At 38.1% G+C, this 25,252-nt stretch overlaps 1 protein-coding gene across 1 annotated transcript in view; it reads left to right on the top strand.

Moving 5' to 3' along the window:
* Positions 1-25,252, top strand: part of RARS2 (arginyl-tRNA synthetase 2, mitochondrial) — a 67,650-nt gene that overhangs the window by 41,217 nt on the left and 1,181 nt on the right. Inside the window, exons 9-18 of the mRNA XM_001500331.7 lie at positions 8,705-8,863; positions 9,905-10,011; positions 17,096-17,191; positions 19,723-19,783; positions 20,948-21,024; positions 21,537-21,661; positions 22,507-22,574; positions 22,656-22,765; positions 23,217-23,312; positions 24,298-24,372. Coding sequence (XP_001500381.4) covers positions 8,705-8,863; positions 9,905-10,011; positions 17,096-17,191; positions 19,723-19,783; positions 20,948-21,024; positions 21,537-21,661; positions 22,507-22,574; positions 22,656-22,765; positions 23,217-23,312; positions 24,298-24,372 — 974 coding nt within the window. The remainder of the gene's footprint in view (positions 1-8,704; positions 8,864-9,904; positions 10,012-17,095; positions 17,192-19,722; positions 19,784-20,947; positions 21,025-21,536; positions 21,662-22,506; positions 22,575-22,655; positions 22,766-23,216; positions 23,313-24,297; positions 24,373-25,252) is intronic.

The raw sequence follows: 25,252 nt of genomic DNA, 5'->3' as shown, positions 1-25,252 counted from the left end.
TACGATTTGTTAGAATCTAATTTACTTTACCGATGAAGAGCCCAAGGGTCAGACCCAGGATTCCAACACAGTCCATCTGGCTCCTGTGTGCACTGTGCACTGCACTGCCCTGCCCCCACTGGCATGACAAAATACTTTCTGAGCCATTCATTTCCATTGGTTGTGATTACTTATATAGCATTTTCCTCTTTCATCCTCGAATTGCTGTACCAGAGACACAATTAGTAGTTCAGTTTTGGTGGTTTCAACCTTCTGGCATATTTGTTTTAATTTGGCTGTGGCCATCCAGTAGCAGATTTTGTGGCCTACCTTCCTCTAAATTGTACCATGATCAGTATCCTCCAGTTTCAGTTTCTCAGCCAGGTTAGACATGATATTATATGATGATTTCAGGAATTTTTTTCTGTGATGAAAATATTTGACAATTACAGTCATTTCTCTATAGGATTTCCATTTTTGTGCTTTGCTTCAATACTGGTTTTCTCTATACCTATAGTCATTCTTCTCCCATGACATCTAGATGTGTTGCACATGGACTTAGGACTTTCGTTGGCCAACGTTTGAAACCTTTTCTTTAATTGTTCTAATTCGTTGTCCCAAAATGGGGAAGTCGTTTTGTAATAGTTCTTCCCTCCTAAATTGTCTGATGAGTAAAATAACTAATATATTTGCTGTTGAGAATTCACACTGTTGATTCAAGGAAAATATTTTTAATAAGCTTTGGAATACTTATAAAAAGCCGTTCCACTTAAAAGTAATTTCTACTGTAAAAGTTAACAAATGTTAAATTGAAATCATGGATATATGGGTATCATTTACTTTTATCTGGTTTAATAATTTTTAAAAGTAATTTCTCAGGGTTCCTCCTAGATTTAAAGTACTTGAATGGACCTCGATAACATCTAACACTGTACCTTTAAGAGTATATAGCCCAGGGGATGGCCCAGTGGCTGAGTGGTTAAGTTCTAGAGCTCCGCTGCAGCGGCCCAGGGTTTCGCCGGTTCAGATCCTGGGCGCGGACGTGGCACCGCTCATCAAGCCATGCTGAGGTGGTGTCCTGCATGCCACAACTAGAAGGACCCACAACTAAAATATACAGTTATGTACCAGGGGGCTTTGGGGAGAAAAGGGAAAAATAAAAACTTAAAAAATAGCCCCGCCTTTTTTTTTTTTTTTTTTTGCTACACAAGGTTTTAGAACTCGGCTCATTGCATGTTCCTTATTAATATGGGTTTTGATAACCATAGACATTCCTCTGAAATATGAGCAGCCTCTCATAAGAGATTAATGTCCTGCCAATAAAGTATGCAAGAGCCCTATACCGTAGCACTGGCATTTATAAAGGTAACATGACATACTAACACAAATAGTATAAATTTTTTCTTAAGTTCAAAATGAGTTCCATAGAATTTCATTATTTTTACACTGCCTCTTTCTAAAAGGATTTGAGGTGATTACACTGATAGGCATTTAATAAAAAACCACATAGAAAATCAGAAGATAATGTGTTATTAGGTAATACCTAGATTTGACTCTGAACTTCCCTGTATCAGTAGCAAAAAAATAATAATAAATATAAAATAGGACAAGATCAAAGCAGCAATTTGACGAGTGATAATGTTTACTTGCTCTCATTTTGTAAAATGTGGAAGAGGTATCTATTCCTCAAGAGACCATGTTTTTCCTGGCTTCAGAGTCTCAAACTTAAGTAAAGAGAACAATTCAAGACTAAATTGATTTAGACATATATAGGATTATTTATGCAGTTAGAAATTTTTATTTTATGAAGAAGTGAACTTAGGAGTTTTTTAGTGGTTAGGTCACGTTACATTTTTCAGGGAAAGCTATTGTAATGGTTGATACAAATTTTACTCGTTATAACACTTATATGTAAGAAATGGCTCTTAAATTATAAGCCTAATTAAATCAGAAACCACCCATCCCTTTCGAGACTGGTGAGAGTCAGCTTAAGTCGTTGTTTAGGGATTCCCCACCTCCCAAAACCACAGAGTTCTCCACATGCATCCCAGGACGGGCGTGGAGGCCTCCTCTTTCTTCAGTCCACACTGGGCCTGACTGATATGCCCAGTATCCAAGCCTTCATGATGTCATAGAGGCACACACCTCTGCTTGTGTTACGGGTTCACCTGGGAGGTTCCACAGGCCTAGAGAGCAGCCTCCCTGTGTAGGGACACAGTGAACTATTTCCCTCTATGGGCCTGCTACCAGCCCAGGGGCTGCTCAGCTTCTGCTACTCCTGAAAGTGTTCCCTCATCCCTTCCTAGTCTAGGCAGTTCTCCTTTCTTCTCTCCTGGAAGCTTCTCTGCCTCCCCATTGCTCTTGACCATGCTTCCCAAAGCTGCTTGCCTTTCTCCCTAACCCTACTCTCCTGGGACAGCCCTACAGTGTCTCCTTGTCCTCTGAGTGTTCTTAGAACAAGGATGGAAATACCCAACAAGGCCAGAGTACCTGTTCATAGCTCAGTCGTTATCCTACCCCACTGAAATGTGCAAAAAACACTTTTCTCAACATGAGAAATGTATGTTAGGCACTAGTGCATGGTGATCTACAAGAAGTTAGTAATTAGCAACCTAACCTTGAATAAAGGTGTAAGATATTATGGATGTTATTATAGTTGTACAGAGAATAAAAACTGGAGATTCCAGATAATAAAAGAAGATGAATGGATGGTACCATGCTGTTTATATGCTACTAATGATGTACTAAGGAGGAAGAATTTGATGACTAATGAAATAATTACTTCAATTGAGTTATTTTTTTACCTAACAAGTTTTGACTTTATTAACTGATGTATCGATATAATTATATTAATTTGTTTTAATTTCTTTAATATTTCATTTAACATTAGGAATCTCAGCCAACAGTTCTCTAAGAAATTTTTGATCAAGACATGAAACAGCATTAAACCAGCAATGAACTTGTTTGTTTGTCAAAATCATGAATTTGTTGCATGTTCTTTTCTTAAAAAATGAGATAAAAATTAAATGCATTTTAAGATAAATAAATATAAATAAGTTTACAGGTAACAGGATCTTTAATGTCCAAGTTATGCTAACAATTCTTTGCAGTTTCTTAGTTCTAAGACAGAAATAACTAGGGATGGCGTTAGAGCCCTGCACGAAGGGAGTAAATGGTGCCTCTGAGGCTAATGGTATTCTAGAATCAAGTTCAAGGAATTAAGAAGGAGTAAGAGGCCATATCTCCTTCTCTTATTTTTCACACTTATTTCTTACATTTGGGAAAATCATTCCAAGAGCTGACTCTAATTGTCTTAATCATTTAAATTAGGAATAAAATGTAATATGCTTTTTGGCAATCCCAACGTCTAGAAATCATGAAAAGAAAAGGTTAATATTCTTTTAAGGAAATCTCAGACACTTAGTTTATTTTCTAATGGAAATACAGCTGACTTTTGCATTTTAATAACTAAAAGAAAAATTGTATTTCCATCCTCAAAAACACTTTGCTTAAGCCACACTGTCTTATTATCAAACCCAAATTTAAAATTTCCTTTTTATTCCTTTGTGTCTAGATCTAGCTTCAAAAGGAAGCCATCTTCAAAATGCATACTTTAAGAAGATCATGGTAACTGTAAATTAAAACTCTACAATTTCAGAAGTACATAGTGTTAAATTTATTTTATGAAGAGAAAAGCATTTCTTTTCTAAAAAAGTGATGAACGTTAACATAGTTTTATCTTGTACATTTACACGCAGATTGTTAAGTGCTAATTAAGACCCTTCTATTGTTCTGTTTGATAGTGTCAGTTGATTTTCAGTAATGTTTGGTTTATAAGTACAAATTGCTGAAATGCCAAGATTTTTCAAGTAGTATGAAGAGTTTTTGTGTTTTAATTATTTCTATTTTAAATTTTAAGAAAGGGAAAAGATTCTGGTGAAATTTTTCCTAAAAATATTCTTCTCAATGGTTTGAATGCATATCGCATTTTTAAATGTTTGGCTATTTGAGTTTAAAGTCCTAGATTTTAAAAAAAAACTAGCTAAAACCTTTTCTGAAAATAAGGACGTTTTGTATATATTTGCTTATAAATTGTGTGCCCACACCCATGTATATGTGTGTGTGTGTGTGTGTGTGTGTGAGAGAGAGAGATGTGGAATCACAAACCATTTATGGACACACATGTACAGGCATACCTCATTTTATTGTGCTTCATATATGCTGCATTTTTTACAAATTGAAGTTTTTGGCAACTCTGCGTCAAGCAAGTCTGTCAGTTTCATTTTTCCAACAGCATTTGCTCAGTGTCTGTGTGTCACATTTTGGTAATTCTCGCGATATTTCAAACTTTTTATACTTGTTATAGTGATGTGCGACCATTGATCTTTGTTACTATTGTCGTCGTTTTTGGCGCACCACGAACCACACCCGTATACAAGGGCAAACTCAATTGATAAACATTGTGTGTGTTGTGACTGCTCCACCGACCGGCCGTTCCCCTCTCTCTCTTCCTCTCCTCAGGCCTCCCTATTCCCTAGACACAATATTGAAATTAGGCCAGTTAATGACCCTACAATGGCCTCTGTGTGTTCAAGTGAAAGGAAGAGTCACACGTGTCTCACTTTAAATTGAAAGCTAGAAATGATTAAGCTTAGTGAGGAAGCCATGCCGAAAGCTGAGACAGGCTGAAAGCTAGGCCTCTTGTGCCAGTTAGCTGAATTGTGAATGCAGAGGAAAAGTTCTTGAAGGAAATTAAAAATGCTAGTCCAGTGAACACACCAATGGTAAGAAAGTGAAGCAGCCTTACTGCTGATATGGAGAAAGTTTTAGTGATCTGGATAGATCAAATCAGCCACAACATTCCCTTAAAACAAAGCCTCATCCAGAGCAAGGCCCTAACTCTCTTCAATTCCATGAAGGCTGAGAGAGGTGAGGAAGCTGCAGAAGAAATTTTGGAGCTGGCAGAGGTTGGTTCTTGAGGTTAAAGGAAAGAAGCTGTCTCGATAACAGAAAAGTGCAAGGGGAAGCAGCAAGTGCTGATGTAGAAGCTGCAGCAAGTTATCCAGAAGATCAAGCTAAAATAATTAATGAAGGTGCTACACTAAACAACAGATTTTCACTGTAAACGAAAGGACTTTATACTAGAAGATGCCATCCAGGACTTTCATAGCCAGAGAGAAGTCAATGCCTGGCTTCAAAACTTTACACGACAGGCAGACTCTTGTTAGGGGCTAATGCGGCTGGTGACTTTAAGTTGAAGCCGATGCTCGGTTACCATTCTGAAAATCTCAGGATCCTTAGGAATTGTGCTAAATCTACTCTGCCTCTGCTCTGTACGTGGAACAACAAAGCATGGATGACAGCACATCTGTTTACAGCATGGATTACTGAATATTGTAAGCCCACTGTTGAGACCTACTGCTCAGAACAAAAGATTCCTTTCAAAGTATCACTGCTCATTGACAGTGTACCTAGTCACCCAAGAGCTCTAATGGAGATGTACAATGAGATTAATGTTATTTTCATGCCTACTAGCACATCATTCTGCAGTCCACGGATCAAGGAGTAATCTCAATTTTCAAGTCTTATTATTTAAGAAATACATTTTGTAAGGCCATAGCTGTCATAGTGATTCCTTTGATGGATCTGGGCAAAGTAAAGTGAAAACCTTCTGGAAAGGATTCACCATTCCAGATGCCACTAAAAACATTTGTGGTTCATGGGAAGAGGTCAAAATATCAACATTAACAAGAGTTTGGAAGAAGTTGATTCTCACCCTAATAGATGACTCTGAGGGGTTCAAGACTTCAGTGGAGGAAGTAACTGCAGATGTGGTGGAAATAGCAAGAGAACTAGAATTAGAAGTGGACCCTGAAGATGTGACTGAATTGCTGCAATAGCATGATGAAACTTTAACGGATGGGGAGTTGCCTCTTTTGGATAGGCAAAGAAAGTGGTTTTTTGAGATGGAATCTACTCCTGGTGAAGTTGCTGTGAAAATTGTTGAAATCACAAAGGATTTAGAATATTATGTAAACTTAGTTGATAAAGCAGTGGCAGGGGTTTGAGAGGATTGGCTCAAATTTTCAAAGAATTCTACTGTGGGTAAAATGCTATTAAACAGCGTTGCATGCTATAGAGATATCGTGAAAGGAAGAGTTAATTGATGTGGCAAACCTCCTTGTCTTATTTTAAGAAATTGCCACAGCCACCCCAGCCTTCAGCAACCATCATCCTGATCAGTCAGCAGCCATGAACATCAAGGCAAGACCCTCTGCCTGGAAAAAGATGGTAACTCGCTTTAGGCTCAGGTGATGATTAGCATTTTTTAGGAATAAAGCATTTTTTAATTAAGGTATGTGTATTGTTTACCTAGACATGATGCTATTTCACACTTAAGGGACTACAGTATAGTATAAACATAACTTTTATATGCACTGGGAAACCAAAAAATTCGTGTGACTTGCTTTATTGTGATATTCATTTTATTGTGTTGATCTGGAGCCCAGTATCTCTGAGGTATGCCTATATGTTTTTACTCCTGTCGGCTGGACTATTCAGCATTTGTCAGCGGGTAGGTCATTCAAAAGTCAGGAAGTCTGCAGTTTGTTATCTTGCAGTGACTCTCTCTCAGTTTTCCTACACCTTACCAAAATCTTGTTTCTCTGTTTTCTAATTGGCATTGCATGCATTACTCTGGATTTATTCATAGGACCATGTGGAAATTAATTTTTCATGATATGTGTGTCAGGGCTCCCAAGACCACTGCCAGGTTTGGCGATTCACCAGGAGGACTCAAAGGACTCAGCATATATTTGTACTCACAGCTATGACTTATTACAGTGAAAGGATACAGAGCAACATTAGTGAAGGGAAAAGCACATGGGGCAAAGCCTGGAGGAAACCAGGCCAAGCTTCCAAGAGTCGTTTCCTAGTGACGTCACACACAATCCACTTAATTACTCCAGCAACAAATTGTGACAACATGTATGAAATGTTGTCTACCAGGGAAGCTCATTAGATGCTCCATGCCCAAGGTTTCCATTGGAAGTTGATCATGTAGGTACCTTCTGCTTAACAGGGACTAAAATTCCAAACTCTCAGAGGGAAAGCCAGTGTTCAGAATAAACCATATTATTCGCACAGACAGTTTTAGGCACAGTGAGCCACTCATCAGTTAGGTTGGTAGGAACATACCCAAAATCCAAGTTGCCAGATGGCACCAAGGGCTAACCTTGCAAGCAGGAGATTTAAAGATGGCAGTCTCAGGCCTGCTATGTTAACTCTTTTCTGTACAATATGCTTTAAAGAGGAAGAAATATTAGGTACTTTTAACTTTCATTTAGGAGTATTTATTCATTCAAGTCTGCCATTCCAGTAATTAATACAAGCCATCTGTTAAAGATGAGATTTACCTTGAGATAGATGTTTAATGCCCTGTCTCTTTTGTTGGCAGTATATCATGGGTATAAGCCACATTAGGGCTTACTCAATTACCCAGTGTATTCTCCAGCAATAAAATCACTTTTTTCTACCCAAATGCTGCTGCCATGATATTTTGATGATATTACTGTAAGAGTTTAGAGGCCTCATATTTTTTTGGTAGTTTATTTGCCAATTTTTATTACTTTCATGCTACTTTAATACCTTTCTAGAAGAAATACGAGGATAGTAAATTTATCATTCATGTTTCAACCTGGAAGTGAGTTACAACTTGTAAGTAAAATCTTTATAGTCCATATCCATAACTTCATACTGTTTGAGCTATAATGTTGATATTTTAATGTCATTTATTAACCTTGCATTTTGGAGCCTGAGAAATTATTAACTACTGCATTGTGAACACACAATCCTAGAGCTGGAAGAGCCCTTAATAAGCCATCCAGCTCTGCTCTGGTCACTGGGGGGTGGGGGGAGTCTAGAGCTAAACCAGCCAAGACAGATGGTGTGAAACACTCCAGACGTGAGTGCTCCACACAGTTCTCAGGAGCCCAGGCTGGAGGGTAATTAAGTGAACTATCCAGGTCATCCTAGGTCACCTCTTTTACAATGGTCTTTTGCGGATTTAGAGAACAGTTTAAAAAATCTTTCATTAAAACAACTGCTAAATCATCCTCCTAGATCACCTGTTTTACATTGGTCTCTTGCAGATTTATGAACAGTTTAAAAAATCTTTCATTGAAACAACTGCTAAATCATCTTTTGACCTTTTCTTTGCCAGATTGAATCATCCTACTTTTTTAAACCTTTCTCAGAGAAGTTGCAGCAATAATAATTTGACTTTTTTTTTTTTAAAAAAAAGAAGAAATGTTAACTTAATCTAAACCAGGCATTCTTAACCTAAGGGTGTGTGAACTTGGGTGGGAAGAAAAAATTACTCATTATTTTCACCAACAGCTACCAGAAATTTAGCATTTTCCATTACTATATCACAAATTAATTTTTATTAAATATTTGTATAACTCTATTTCAGTGTAATTATTTCCTTTGTTATCCCATGTATTTGACTTTATTATGCATTTAGAAACATTTTGACACGGGGTCCATAGAGTTCACTAAGGGCCCATGGCAACAAAAGGAAAGAAAAAGTTATACTCTGTGATAAGGACAGTTGGCTAACCTTTCAATGAGAATGCTCAGGATTGTGTTTTGTTTTCTTATTTTCTTTATTCAAGATAACAGTGACTAGTAACGTACTTCGTTTAATGTACTATCGTGCTTTTAGGTTTATGTACAAGTTAATAAAGAAGCAGCAGATGATAAAAGTGTAGCAAAATCAGCACGTGAGTTCTTCCAGCGATTGGAACTGGGTGACATGCAAGCACTTGCACTCTGGCAGAAGTTTCGGGACTTGAGCATAGAAGAGTATGTTCGGATTTACAAGGTACCACCTGCCTGCTCTCCCTTCTGCTCTCCAGTGATGCGATGAGCTCTTGACTGGTACTGCTGGGTAGTAAAGCTGGCTTCTTAAGCCCATGTTTTAAAAAGAGATTTATCATTAGGTTGAAAATTAGGACTCAAATATTGTTCTTTGGGCTGAAAGAACTATAAGATAATCCTGAGTCCTGTGAATTTCACAGACTGAATATCAGGTGACATTCTGGTATTTCATTTCAGTCTGGGTTTTCTTCTCTCCCATCTATCATCCCTTCACTTTTTCTTAATCAGTTTTTCTTCTTTTGCTTCCTTGGGCCATGTGTGATGTGTGTAAATTCATTCATTTAATGCACATTTTAGGGACTGGGGAGGAATGCAACAGTGAATGAAAGAGATAAAAGTCCTATTCTTGTGAACTTGACCTTCTAGCAGGGAGACAGGGAATGAATTAAAGAAAGCAAATTAACCAAGAACATATATAGTCTGTTAGATGAAGATGGTGCTATGGAGAAAAATGAAGCTGGGAAGGGGAGACCAGGTGTGCTGTCTGTGGGTAAAATGAGGAGAGTTTCAGTAAAGAAGCCCATGTAGTTGGAGCAGGAAAGCAAGATGAGAACAGTAGGAGAGGCTGAAGAAGTTGTAGGGTGAGGCATGATGTAGGACATTGTCCAGGGCCGTCCAGTCTAGCTTCCTGCTCTGATGGAAATGTCTGTATCCACGTTAACCAATGTGGTAGCCACTAGTCACATGTAGCTATTGAGCACTTGAAGTGTGAGAAGTGTGACTGAGAAACTGAATTTTCAGTTTTATTTAATTTGAATTAAAATAACCACATGTGCCTGGTGACTACTATATTGTACAGCACAGGACCATTGTGAGGACTTGACTGGGTCAGGGGAGCTGTTGGAAGGTGGAGCAGAGGAGTGATTGATCTAATTTTTATTTTCCCTATCTTTGTGACAGACTGTAGGACATTCTATTTTGTCTTAGGGGAAAATAATAGGACATTTAAGTAACCAGTTTTTCTTTTGTTTCTGAACCCTTTTAGCGTCTAGGAGTACACTTTGATGAATACTCAGGGGAATCATTTTATCGTGAAAAATCTCAAGAAGTCTTAAAATTGCTGGACAGTAAAGGACTCCTACAGAAAACAATGTATGATCAGGTTACTATACTTTAGGAAAGTTATTTGTTCTTTGAAATTGGTATTAATGTATTTTCTCAGTTAGGGTGACAGAATGTGGTGTGCAGTCTTCCTGGCATTTTTTATAGCACTTTTTGCTATTCAGAGTACTTTCCCACATGCTGTCTTTTGGTGCCATAGCAAAATCCTTGTTTGGTTGGGAGAAAGGATGTTATCTGCTCGTTATACATGAAAAAACTGAAGCACAGAAAGTGTAAGTCACCTACCTAAGGTCACACAGCTGATAATGGTATAACTGGAAAAAGGAAGTGGAACTCACATCTTACCCAACCCTGCCTTTTTAAAAAATTCCATCCTGTTCAAAAAGGCAGCTTATGAAAATAAGTATAATACAATAAGCTTTTGAAAGAATAAAATGAAGAAATCAGGAAGTATAGAGGCAGAAAAAGTAATATGAAGTCAAGGGTGATATTGGTGCATCATATAACACACTGGGATTCTGTTTCCTTACTTAAAGCTTAGATTTGCAATTTATCTTTGAGCTTCCTGTCAGCCAATCAAACAGAGAAATCGCACCAGTCTTAGGAGCCCAGCCATCTATAATATAGTTGCTTAGAACTGCCACTTTTCATAGCACCAAAGAGCAATTTCTCTTGTCATCCTTATAAAGAAGACATGGAGAATGTGGTGCAGAACTTCCTCAGTAATGTCCTTAAGAAAAATTTTTAGATGACCGTATCAAGCAAGAAAGACAATAACAAAATTCCATGGTTTTATTACTCAAGGGTGCTTGCTAGCATGTTAAAAATTAGCCCAATATTGAATGTTATAATGACTTGAATTAAAAGAAGAGTGTATGTCAGAGTGATGTCCATACTCCATCATCCATACTCCAACATCTTACAGATCGGATCTTACACATCCTAACACAACGCAAAACCTTAGAGACACACGCAGCCAAACGACAAAGGGCAGAGAGGCTGGAGCCCCCCTCGTAGGAGCTGGAACAGAGTGAGAGAGAACTTCACTCCTTGCCCTAAAGACTGTGATCTGCAACCACAGGATGCTCCGTGAGGGAAAGAATGGGGAAGGGGACGTTCATTTGTAGAAACAGTAAAGACCCCCAAAGGCCCATGCAGCCTAGAGTGAAGACCTCAGTTGGGAGGAGAGCTTTTGTGGGGTGGGGGGGTGACCTCATCAAGCCAACACCCCAGGAGACCAGATAGTGAGAGCAGATAGAGGAAGCCCGGAGAGCACGCAGGAGAAAGTGCCCTCCCCCGACCCATCCCATGCCCACTCCATTGCCTGGGATCTCAGCTGAAGGTGGAGGGCTCAGAATACGTGGCTCTTGACCCCCACCCAGTGGTGATAGGCAGTAACTGCAACTAAATAATATCAGGATGTGTAAGATCTGACCCGCTTCCTCTAGCAATATCAAACACTAGATCAGATCTCCAGACCAGAGAGAAAATGACAAGTATCCAGAATTCAGTCCTGAGCACACAGAAATATGTAATCTAAATGACAATGAATTCAAAATAGCTATCATCAAAAAACTCAACAAGGTAAAAGAGAATGTAGAGAAACAATTCAACAAGTTCAGGAACTACTTCACAAAAGAAATTGAAACTATAAAGAAGAATCAATCAGCAGTGTAAGAGATGAAAGACACAATGGAAGAGATAAAACAAAATACGGATTTCCTGAACACTCAAGTGGACATCATAGAGGAGCGTATCAGCATAATCAAAGATAGACATGTTGAAATGTTCCAGACAGGATGAGAGAGAACTAAGACTAAAAAGAAATGAAGAAGGTCTCCAAGAAATATCCAACTCAATTAGGAAATGCAATGTAAGAATTATAGGTATTCAAGAAGAAGAGAAGGAGAATGGAAAAGAAAGCATGTTCGAAGAAATAATAGCAGAGAACTTCCCAAACCTAGGGAAAGAGAGAGAAATCTGTGTGGAAGAGGCTTCCAGATCTCCTAGATATGTCAATGTAAAAAGACCTACTGCAAGGCATATAGTAGTAATACTGGCAAGAGTGAATGACAAAGAAAGAATACTAAGGGCAGCAAGGCAGGAGAAAATAACCTCCAAAGGAACCCATTCAGGCTTTCAGCAAATTTCTCTGCAGAAACCTTATAAGCTAGGAGAGAATGGAATGACATACTCAAATCTTTAAAGGACAGAAATTTTCAGTCAAGGATACTCTATCCAGCAAAAGTATCCTTCAGATATGAGGGAGAGAGAAAAACTTTCCCAGACAAACAAAAGCTAAGGCACTTCGTAGCCATGAGACCGCCCCCCCTACAAGAAATCCTCAAGAAGGCCCTCATACCTGGAAAAGAAAAAGGCGGGGAGAAAGGGGTCACAAGACACAGAGTAAGGAGATAAATAGGTAGACAGAATCAGAATGGGATAGCAAATACTCGAGTATAGCATTAAGTTAAAGGGAAGGAAAACACCAAAAGCAAAGATAATCCTGTCATTTTAATCACAAACTCACAACATAAGATGGAATAAGATGTGAGAAAAACAACTTAGGAGGGGAGGAGGAAAGGGACTGAATCAGTTTAGATAAGTAAATAAGAGGCCATCAGAAAATGGACTATCTTATACACGAGATTGTGAATACAAACCTCAGGGTAGCCACTAAACAAAAAACAGAAAAGAGACATAAATAATAAATAAGGAGAAAACAAAGAAACACATCATAAAAAACTATGTAATCCAATGGGTAGACCAAAAAACACAGGATGAGAAACAAAGGAAATGCAGGAAAACCAGAAAACAAGTGATAAAATGACAGCATTAAGCCCTCATACATCAATAATCACCCTAAAAGTAAATGGATTAAATTCTCCAATAAAAAGACAGAGTGGCAAAATGGATTAAAGAACAAGACCCAACATTATGCTGCCTCCAGGAAACATATCTCAGCTCCAGTGACAAATACAGTCTCAAGAGTGAAGGGATGGAAGATGATACTCCAAGCTAATGGCAAACAAAAGAAAGCAGGTGTCGCAATACTTACATTAGACAAAGTATACTTCAAGATAAGACAGCTAAAGAGAGACAAAGAGGGGTGGCATATAATGATCAAAGGGACACTCCATCAAGAAGAAATAACACTTACAAATGTCTTTGCACTCAACACAGGACCAAAGTTCATAAAGCAACTATTAACAAATCTAAAAGAAGATAATAATAACACAATAATAGTAGGGGACCTCATCACTCCACTCACATCAATGGATAGAACATCCAGACAGAAAATCAACAAGGAAGCAGTGGAATTAAGTGAAAAGCTAAACCAGTTGGACTTAGTAGACATATATAGAACACTCCATCCAAAACAGCAGAATACACATTCTTCTCAAGTGCGCATGGAACATTCTCAAGAATAGACCATATGTTGGGAAACAAGGCAAGCCTCAATAAATTTAAGAAAATTGAAATAATAAAAAGCATCTTTTCTGATCACAATGCTATAAAGCAAGAAATTAATTACAAGGAAAAAGCTGAGAAAGGAACAAAGATGTGGAGACTAAACAACATGCTATTGAACAAGCAATGGATGATTGAAGAAGTTAAAGGAGAAATCAAAAAATATCTGGAGACAGATGAAAATGATAACATACCATACCAACTCATATGGGATACAGCAAAAGCTGTATGAAGAGGGAAATTCATCAGAATACAGGCACACCTTAACAAACAGGAAAAATCCCAAATAAGCAATCTCAAACTACACCTAACTGAATTAGAAAAAGAAGAACAAATAAAGCCCAAAGTCAACAGAAGGAGAGAAATAATAAAAATCAGAGCAGAAATAAATGCTCTTGAAACAAAAAAGGCAGTAGAAAGGATCGATGAAACAAAGAGCTGGTTCTCTGAGAAGATAAATAAAATTGACAAACCCCTAGCCAGACTTACAAAGAAAAAAGGAGAGAAAGCTCAGATAAAATTAGAAATGAAAGAGGAGAAATAACAACAGACACCACAGAAACAGAACGGATTATAAGAAAATACTACGAAAAACTATATGCCAACTAAATGGACAATTTAGAGGAAATGGATAAATTCTAGACTCTTACAACCTCCCAAAGCTGAATCAAGAAGAAACAGATAATCTGAATAGACCAACCACAGGGAAAGAGATTGAAACAGTAATCAAATCATCCCAAAGAATAAAATCCCAGGACCAGATGGCTTCCCTGGGGAATTCCAGCAGACTTTCAGAGAGGATTTAATACCTATTTTTCTCAATCTATTCCAAAAACTTAGGGAAGATGGAACACTTCCTAATACATTCAATGAGGCCAACATCACCCTGATACCAAAACCTGACAAGAACAACACCAAAAAGGAAAACTACAGACCAATATCGCTGATGAACACAGATGCAAAAGTCCTCAACAACATTTTGGCAACCCGAATTCAGTAATACATCAAAAGGATCATACAACATGATCAAGTGGAATTTATACCAGGGACACAGGGATGGTTCAACATTCACAAATCAATCAACATGTTACACCGTGTCAACAACTTGAGGAATAAAAACCACGTGATCATCTCAATAGATGCAGAGAACGCATCTGACAAGATCCAACAGCCATTTATGATAAAAACTCTCAACAAAATGGGGATAGAAGGAAATTACCTCAACATAATAAAGGCCATATATGACAAACCCACAGCCAACAGCATACTCAATGAGCAAATATTGAATGCCATCCCCCTGAGAACAGGAACAAGACAAGGATGCCCACTATCACCACTCTTATTCAACATAGTACTAGAGGTTTTGGCCAGAGCAATTAGGCAAGAGAAAGGAATAAAAGGAATCCAAATAGGGGGTGAAGAAGTGAAACTCTCACTGTTTGCTGATGGCATGATCTTATATATAGAAAACCCCAAAGAATCCATTGGAAACCTAATAGAAATAATTAACAACTACAGGAAAGTTGCAGGGTACAAAATCAACTTACAAAAATCAGTTGCTTTTCTGTACTCTGATAACGAACTTACAGAAAGAGAACTCGAGAATACAATTCCATTTACAATCGCAACTAAAAGAATAAAGTACCTAGGAATAAATTTAAGTAAGGAGGTGAAGGACTTATACAATGAAAACTATAAAACATTATGAAAGAAATTGGTAATGACATAAAGAGATGGAAAGAGATTCCATGCATGTGGATTGGAAGAATAAACATAGTTAAAATGTCCATACTACCCAAAGCAATCTACAGATTTAATCTAATCCCAATCAGAATCCCAATGACATTCTGCACAGAAATAGAACAAAGAATCCTAAAATTCACATGGGGCAACCAAAGACCCTGAATTGCTAAGGCAATCGTGAGAAAAAAGAACAAAGCTGGAGGTATCACAATCCCTGACTTCAAAATGCACTACAAAGCCATAGTGATCAAAATGGCATGGTACTGGTACAAAAACAGGCACAGAGATCAATGGAACAGAACTGAAAGCCCAGAAATAAAACCACACATCTATGGTTTCTAATGTTCGACAAAGGCACCAAGAACATACATTGGAGAAAAGATAGTCTCTTCAATAAATGGTGTTGGGAAAACTGGACAGCCACATGCAAAAGAATGAAGGTAGACCATTATCTCACGCCATACACAAAAATAAACTCAAAATGGATCAAAGACTTGAAGATAAATCCTGAAACCATAAAACCTCCTGGAAGATCATATCGGTAGTACACTCTTTGACATTGAACTTAAAAGAATCTTTTTGAGTACCATGTCATCTCAGACAAGGGGAACAAAAGAAAAACAAGTGGGACTTCATTAGACTAAAGAGCTTCTGCAAGACAAAAGAAACTAGAATCAAAATAGAGAAAAGGGAACCCTCATATACTGCTGATGGGAATGCAAACTGGTGCAGCCACTATGGACAAACAGTATGGAGGTTCCTCAAAAAACTGAAAATAGAACTACCATACGTCCCAGCTATCCCACTACTGGGTATCTACCCAAACAACTTGAAATCAACAATCCAAAGTAACATAGGCACCCCTACGTTCACTGCAGCACTATTCACAATAGCCAAGACATGGAAACAACCCAAGTGCCCATCGACTGATGATTAGATAAAGAAGAGGTCACACACACACATACACATATATATAGACATACAATGGAATACTTCTCAGCCATAAAAATGACAAATTCATCCTATTTGGAACAACATGGAAGGACTTGGAGGGAATAATGCTTGGCGAAATAAGCCTGGCTGAGAAAGACAAACATCAGATGATTTCACTCATACAGAATATAAACAAACATGGACAAAGAAAAGAGTTCAGTGGTTACCAGGGGAAGGGGGGTGGGGAGTGGGCATGGGGTGAAGGGGAGCACTTATGTGGTGATAGTCAAGAAATAATGTACAACTGGAATCTCACGTTGATGTAAACTTTATGAACTCAATAAAAAAAAATTTTTTAATTAAAAAAAGAGTATATTTCATGGTTAAAGTGCAGTTGAAATCTCATTTTCCAGTGGTGTATATTAAAGATTTTATCTAAGTACTTTATCCAGAGCTACAGATTTAAAAATATAGGATAACCAGAGCCAGCCCTGAGGGTCTAGTGGTTAAAGTTCAGTGCTCTCACCACTTTGGCAGCACAGGTTTGTTTCCCAGTCGTAGAACCACACCACCCATCTGTCAGTTGCCGTGCTGTGGCAGCAGCTCACACCAAAGAACTAGAAGGACTAGCAACTAGGATATACAACCATGCACTGGGGCTTTGGGGAGGCAAAAAAAAAAAAGAGGAGGATTGGCAATAGATGTTAGCTCAGGGTGAATCTTTCCCTGCAAAAAAAATAAATACAATAAAGAAATATATAGGATAACCAAATCTTAATTAATTACATTATACCCACTCTTAATAGATTTAGGTCATATTCCTCCTTGTTTTTCTTTGTTATTGGTTACACCGCCTATTGGTACTTGAGTAATAAAAATAGCTTCCGCTTTGCCAAAGATTATGTTATAGATATTATACTTTTAAAGGTGTTATTATATTGCTTCAGTTACTTCTTTGCATTTCCAGAAAAGGAACAGCTGTAGTGGATCTTTCTGGGAATGGTGACCCCTCCTCGATTTGTACTGTAATGCGAAGCGATGGGACTTCTCTCTATGCAACCAGGTTTGTATCTTCTGTGAAAGTCAGCATTAGAATGTGTATATGACTTCGTGTTCTTTGTTCTAGGATTAATGCTAAGACAGTCATTTTATCCTCGAAACTGTTACCAAATCCTAATTTCTAAAACTCTTATTCTCACCACTCAAAAAATATTTATTGAGTTTCTATTTATTGCCAGTTATAGTTCCTGTAAAGGTTTAATATCATCAGAAAAGTGACTTAAAAACTGTTTAAAATGAGTTAAACATCATAGGATTTCCACAGCTAAATACACTGTTCTACAAACTATAAAATGGAGGTACCTCATAATCAACTGTAAGTATTTTAAAATTGCGTATTGGCAGGAAGTGAATCCTAGAAGGCAGCCCTATTGGCTCAGTGGTGTCCTCACTCTGTAAAAACCATCTTACATGGACATAAGTACCAGACCTCATTCTGATTGTGGTAAAATAGGCCAAGGAAGAAGTAGGCCACATCGCTTATATTTTTTTATTCGTCTCTATGACTGACCTTGTGGAAAGGAGCAGTCTCTATTAATCAGTGAGAACTGGGTTATCAAGCACACTTACTTCCAGGACAAAGCTAATAGGAAGGAGAAGACAGGACAATGAAGAAGCCACACAAGTAAATGCAGCCATACTCAAGCCCTGCTGGCAGAAGGCTGTAGTGTGTCCCAGGCCAGAGTTTAGGTTAGATCAGAAACCACTTTTGTAGCATAGTTAAAGTAATGACATTTTATTGTTGTTAATTATTATCACTTGTCCCAAACAACATTGAACAACCATCCAGCTCTCTTATTGTTCCTTAGAAATTAATCTCTTACTTTCTTTTACTTTTTGACATTTCCATTTATCAGTTCCATACAATTGAGGTTAGGAAGTGAGAAGAACCTATATATCTAAGAGGTACATTTATTTTTCTAGATACAAAAAAATCTATAGTGGAGAAATTTTTGTGCCAGTTAACCGTCACTGGACAGATTAAATAAAGACACCCTGGAGCAGTGGTTATAAGAAATGTATCTGCTCAGAACAGAGGCTCCATTGTCGTAAACACTGTAACTATCCTGATGTGGTATCTTTTCTGAGCTGTCATTAGGTCTAGATTTTTCTGTGTATTTATCTTAACAACTATACTTTCTCTTTTTTCTTTGGGAGAATAATTGTCTTTTTGCCACTTGTTGAAATGTTTGATTTTTCACCTTACTTTAACTTTAGCTGTTTCTGCCCTTTCTGTGGGTTTCTTATAGAATACATCTATGTGTGTTGATGTGAATTAAAGCAGTTTTTATAAAAGACACAGAGAAGTGCAGGAAAATACTAACAAGAGCGCAGGGTGAGGCTGGAGACCTGGCCTTTTTGTTCTGAGACCATGGCCATCACTTGACCTCTTGGGCCCTGGTTCCCTACTTTGTGAAAGGAGAGATCTGGACTAAAAGACCTGGCTTTTCTTTGGCTTTCAAATTCAGGTTCTACAAACTCAACCTAGAACTTTTTCTTATTTTCTTCTCTTTTAGTCTTTCATCAGATCAAAAGATTTCTCTTTGTTTTGTTCTTGGCTCAAACCAAAAAATATAATTGGGGGGGTATATTTATGACTTCATTTTTGGGATAATCTTCTATACCAGTGTTTCACAATCTATTATTATTATTATTATTATTATTATTATTATTATTATTACTATAACATGTCTCAGGAGCCCAAAAGGCTGAAAATGCTATATTTTTCCTACTTATTCACCCTCGTGAAATTTTAATATTAAAATAATTTAATTTTAATGAGGTAGATACTAATGACATTTTGATGATCCTGAACATTTCAAAAGATGTAGGAACTTTTTAAATCCTCCCAGTGTCATATGTTATTAGTCAAAAATAGCTTTAGTTTTAAATTTCAGTATTTCTATAATCTTGACTTGAAATTTCATAGTTTATGGTTTATTTGTCATTATTTCATACTACATGCAAACTGAGTATTTTGTATTTAATGAGAGAGAAAAGAGATAAGTGGGATTTTTGCCAAAGACTTTATGATCTTTTAAAATACCTTAGGAAGAATTGCTCATGACTCATCCAAGACTGTGAAAGTCCTTGCTAGTACTACTAGAGGAGTAGCTGGAGGGTCCCCATTTAGCTCTACATCACCTGTGTTTTCAATGTGTCCTTTAAGAGAGTGTCTTGCAGAAAAGTGACAGGTGGTTTTTTCCAGTAGAGGCTTAATTAACAAATCATAAACGTTTACCTATAGACACTTTGCCCAGAGCTATTTTAGTTATTACTTGTCCCAGAGCTTTTATTTATTTTTGTTTTATTACTTTTCATAGCACTTTTATTGGTATTGCTTTCCCCAAAGCTATTTTTGTTATTACTCTGTATCAAGGCGTGGTATTGGGATTATATAAGCAATGGATAGTGTACCCCAGGCTGTGGGATAATAGGAGTTCTTAATTAGAAAAGCCTCATTACTATTAAATAGTAAAACAAATTGTTACCCAGATCTGCTTAGTAACTCTTGATTTATGGCCAATTTTTTAGAGATCTTGCAGCTGCTATAGATCGAATGGACAAGTATCATTTTGATAGAATGATTTATGTGGTAAGTAATCACAATAAAGAACAAAAGGTTATGACCCCTGCCTCGTGAAACTGCAGAGATAGAAGTTGGATGCCACACTGAAAACTATGGGAAAATAATTTTGTCAAACTATAGAAAGGATTCAATGTTAGGTATATTTAAGGTGGCAACCACTATATATATTTTCTAAAAAACACTTAAAAATGAAAAAAGTTCACATTGCTTCATAGTAAAAAAAAATTACCCAATCAGGAAGATGGCTATGTAGAATGAATGTGTACAGTCACTATAATGCATTTTTTAAAAAATAACTTATTTTAAATCTTTTAAGACTCACAAGAGGTTTCAGAATAGCATGAGTTTCCATGTACCCTTCACTCAGCTTCCCCCAAAGCTACTATCTTCCATAACCATAGTACTTTGTCAATACTGGGAAATTAACATTCTTGGAGACCTTATTTAAATTTCACCAATTTTTACATGTTCTTGTGAGAGGACGTGGATGTTGGTGTGTATGTGGTTTTATGAAATCTTATCACATGTTTAGATTTGTGTAACCATCACCACATTGAGAATACAGAACTGTTCCATCACAAAACACACTCCATCATGGCAACCACTTAATAGTCACACCTTCCCCGCAACCCTAACCCCTGGCAGCCACCGCTGTGGTCTCCGTACTGCAGTTCTGTCACGTTGAGAATGTTACACAAATGGAATCATACAGTAGGTAATCTGAGATTGGCTTTTTTCCCTCAGCATAGCGAATGCCTTTGCGTGCCAAGTAGTATCTAGTCTCTTCTTCCCTTTCCTTCCTTTCCATGTGCAGCCTCCCTTTCTCCTAAGAAAAACACTTGCCATTGAATATCTGTTTAGAGCGTAGCTTTGGCCTTCTTGGAGGTAAAGTTCATAGCAGCTGAGAGAGAAGGAATTTAAATGGAATACTAAGAAGATAGTTCGTATTTCCTCCTGACTCAGTGGGGTGCTGCAGCTCTTATTTCCTGTTGCAGAACCCTCAGCCGAGACGTCCTTCTAGTGGCATCCTCTTTGTGTGTTTGAAATGTATCAGTTGATAATGACTCTCATCTGTCAAAGCTCAAGTATGTTAATTTGATTCATGTCCAACCTATTTAAGTAGATTAACTTATCACTGTTCTTTTATTTTAAATACATTTTCTTCCCAAGACAGATAAAGGGCAAAAAAAGCATTTTCAGCAAGTATTCCAGCTGCTGCAGATCATGGGATATGATTGGGCAGAAAGGTAACGGCTGCTTGGTTCTTAATTGCCTGCTCAGGATCGTTAAAGCTTTGTTAGGTCAGCCAAGTCCAAAAATGTACCAGGTTGTTGAAGATTTTCATGCAAATATCACTTCTTTGTTTCAAGCTGTTGGTGTGAAAAAGCAGATTTGTTTTTTGCGTTAATTTATGCCCTGGTTATATTAATTTCTAGCTTATAAACATTTAATAAATGTGTTATTAGACGTCTGCTCTCAGTGGCTTGATTTTCAAAATTCTTAATCACCGTCTCCTTTTTTCCATAAAGGCAACTAGTAATTTCATCATGTGCTAGTGATTATCTCTATGAAATAAAGCTGTGTGTCTAACATCTTTTGTGACACACAACAAATTACATTCTATTTCAATTTATTAACTTTTAAAGAATCTATCTATAAGAGATAAAGTTAAAATTACTCTCTGAAAGGATATTATTATATACTTTGATCACCAGCTTCTTTCTTGTTTCCCATGAACTAAATGCCCACACCATTTCAGGTGCCAGCACGTGCCCTTTGGAGTAGTACAAGGAATGAAGACTCGAAGAGGAGATGTTACTTTTCTGGAAGATGTTTTAAATGAGATCCAATTAAGGATGCTACAGAACATGGCTTCTATTAAGAGTGAATTCACTTTTTTGTTGTTACAGTCATAGCTTATGTACCACTTTTGTTTTGCTGGACTTTTGTGCAGTGTCCTTTATTATGTCCGTTCCTCCACTGACTTTCCACTGACCTTGTCAAAAATAGTTTGCACTAATTAGAGGTGCTAGAATTTTTAGAATTACTGCGTGGTTGTTCACTTCAGTCATCTAAATTGATGGAACCGGGGCTGGCCCCGTGGCCTAGTGGTTAAGTTCACGTGCTCCGCTGCAGGCGGCCCAGTGTTTCGTTGGTTCGAATCCTGGGCGCGGACATGGCACTACTCATCAAACCACGCTGAGGCAGCGTCCCACATGCCACAACTAGAAGGACCCACAACGAAGAATATACAACTATGTACCGGGGGGGCTTTGGAGAGAAAAAGGAAAAAATAAAATCTTTAAAAAAATAAATAAATAAATAAATTGATAGAACCCTGGGCCTCTGTTCATGGACAGCTTCAGCACTGTCATTCTCTTGCTGGAGTGGTTGTGCAAAGCTCCTGTGTTATCTAACTGGATACAAGTCACGAGTCCTTATGGCTTTGTTTGACTTTCACCCTTGGGAAAATAAGTACCAGCTATGTCTAATGTCTTACAAGGGATATTTATAAGAAAAATAAATTTGTATTTCTTCCTCTTTAATGTTGGCAGGGGAAATGTCATTATCAAAGGTAAATCAGCTTAAATTAGGAAAGTAAATTGCCCACTGTGAACCTATTTGTTCTTGACGCTGTCCTCATACACGTTGGGCAGATTTTATCTCCACTTTAATCCCTGATTCTGTAGATTCACACACATTAAAGGTAGTTGCCTTGCCTGTTTCAGCAACCAAAGAACTCGAGAACCCACAGGAGACGGCAGAGAGGGTCGGGCTGGCAGCGCTCATCATTCAGGTCTGTTTACACTGCTTCCTCTGAGCCCTTTTTTGGTACTAGAACAAACCCCAGCACTGAAGCTTTACTCTGTCGTTTTAGGACTTCAAAGGTTTACTCTTATCTGACTATCAGTTCAGCTGGGATCGTGTTTTCCAGAGTCGTGGGGACACAGGAGTCTTCCTACAGTACACGCACGCCCGCCTCCACAGGTACAGGAGGCTGCAGGGAAACCCTGGGCCCCGTGGACCTTCCCCGGGGGGGGTTTAGCTAGTGTGGTCCTAAGACCAAAGGTCTTGTTTTCTGGGCTTCTCCAGCATCCATATTCAAAACTAGTTAAAGTACAGTGGACCTCCTGTTACATCCGGTTTTTGGGGGGTTTTAGAATATTTATTTATTAAGTGCCTACATAAGAAATGCTTCTATGTATATTACCTTATTTAGTCCTCAGAATAACCCTGCCAAAGAATATACTCCATTTTCAGGTGAAGAAACAGATTTAGGGGAAATTGAGGCATCAAGTCAAACGATGTTAGCTTCAAAGCCTAGGGCTATGTTAGGGAGAGCAGGACTGTGTATTCTGACATGGTCTTCGTCACTTGCAATTATGTGTGGTTGGATGACTCGTTTAATCCTTTCTTATTTTTAAACTTTTGATGACAGTTTGGAAGAGACTTTTGGATGTGGTTATCTAAATGACTGCAACACTGCTTGTTTACAAGAGCCACAGTCTGTTTCAATTCTCCAGCACCTTCTCAGGTATGAGTGCCTAGTATTATCAAGTCAGCTTCCACTAGTGAAATGACTGCTGGTGGTTTACTGACCACTGGAGTGAACAGGCCTCCTGTCTCCTGTCTCTAGACAGCATTTTCCTGAAGGTATGACCCAAAAGTGATTGTCTGCCCTTTGAGGGCAGACAGAGAGCATGCTCAAGGTCACTCCTTAGGTCTTAAAATTATTATCACTGCTGAATCAGCCCAGGTGCCTAATGTCCTCTAGGTCATGGTATGTGAATGTAAAGCCTGGTAAAAGCATAACCTTTTAGTTTTGGAAAAGATCATCTTCTCGCCTTCTGTGATAAGTAAAGGAAAATCCTGCCTTGGTGCAGATTCGCTGAGACCATAAGTCCTTCATTTGCCTCTTGGTTTCAATTCACAGTCTCAAATACATGTCTGTCTAATGCCCCTGCACTCAGCAAGGGCCCAGACCTTTGAGTTCTTCTCACAAGTGTTATTGGTGAAGCCAGACTTGTCCGGAGAGATTAGTCTCTGGAACGGATGTGGCTGGTTCACAAGGCAGTTTTCTCTGATTGCCACACAATGGCCAGTGGCTCTTGCCTGGGATCAGGAGTTAGTTTGCTCACATTTGGCTAATTTGTGAGGAAAAATAAGCCAACCAGGTTTTCTTGGCATTGAGGGTAGACTGTATTTGCTCGTTTCTAGATTATGTCCCTAAACATGGCTAGAGACTGTTTACATCCCATTTAACAGCCATATTTGAGTCCTTGCTCTGGGCTAGGCTTAAGGGATATGAAGATGTTTTGGAACATAGCTGCCATCAAGGAATTTGTAAGAAAGAAAAGTGTGCCTTTACTTTCAAAGGTACGCAAGGTCTTTTTTCCTATACCATCTCCCCTTAATGATGTCAAGTCAACCTTGCATCCTAGACCTTTGTCTTAGCATCTTAGCTCAGTATAATATGAGCAGTGTTCCCCTGCCAACTGCTCCTGTCATCTTTCTTTTAGGTTCGACGAGGTGCTTTATAGGTCATCTCAGGACCTTCAACCCAGGCACATTGTCAGTTACCTTCTAACTCTAAGGTACTTTATTGTCCTGCTATTTTCAGGTGTTAAAAGACATTCAAGACTGATCTGACAAAGGACCTTTCTTTCATCTAAAAGTTTCCTATAAACAAGCCCCTTGGCCTAAAAAATTATGTGCTTTAAGTTACAGGAATTCTTGCTTCATCTTTGCAAATTAGTAATTAATGTTCATTCATTTGTTCAGTGATATAAGGTACAGTCACTATAGTCCAGTGAGTGGGAACCAACAGTTTGTCATAGGTGGTTATAGAGCAGTGCATATGTGTTATAATAGAGTGGACGTAAGAGACAATGTTAGGGCACTCAGCCCAGCCTTGAGGAATCAGAGAGGGCTTTGCAGAGGAAAGGACGAGCTATTAATCAGGAGAAGCAAGGTGGCAGAGGAGGCAGAAAAAGCCCAAAGTTGAACAAAAACATGATGCATTAAAGGAACTACAAGCATAGTCCTGGCAGGGATGAGAAATGAAGCACATATAGGCCTTTTTGCCATGCACTAAGGTATTTTGATTTATTTTCAGGGCAGTGGCGTCCATAAAAAGGTTTTAAGCAGAGGCGCAGAAAAATCAGTCAGCTAGAGGATAGAGAATGAATTGGGAAGTGAGTCAGTGACACTTGCTAGAGACTCCACAGGAGCTGTTGTAGAAACTCCAATAGAAGTTGAGTCTGCCCTTCTATGGCGATGGCTGGGTCTTCCCATAACGCTAATTAAGAAAAGAAATAGTTTCTTTTACTTAAGACATACTGAAATCAGAGATTTACTGGTATTGTTTTCCTGATTATGCTTTTTACCTTGTCTTCCCCAGATTTAAATAAGATTTTTTTTCCTTTAATTTCCACTTAGACACGTAGAGTTGAAAAAGTCAGAAAGTCTTATTAA

Source organism: Equus caballus, chromosome 10 (genome assembly GCF_041296265.1).
Source record: "Equus caballus isolate H_3958 breed thoroughbred chromosome 10, TB-T2T, whole genome shotgun sequence".
Taxonomy (NCBI): domain Eukaryota; kingdom Metazoa; phylum Chordata; class Mammalia; order Perissodactyla; family Equidae; genus Equus; species Equus caballus.
Note: the sequence above shows the minus strand (reverse complement) of the source record. Positions and strands in the feature narration are given on the sequence as shown.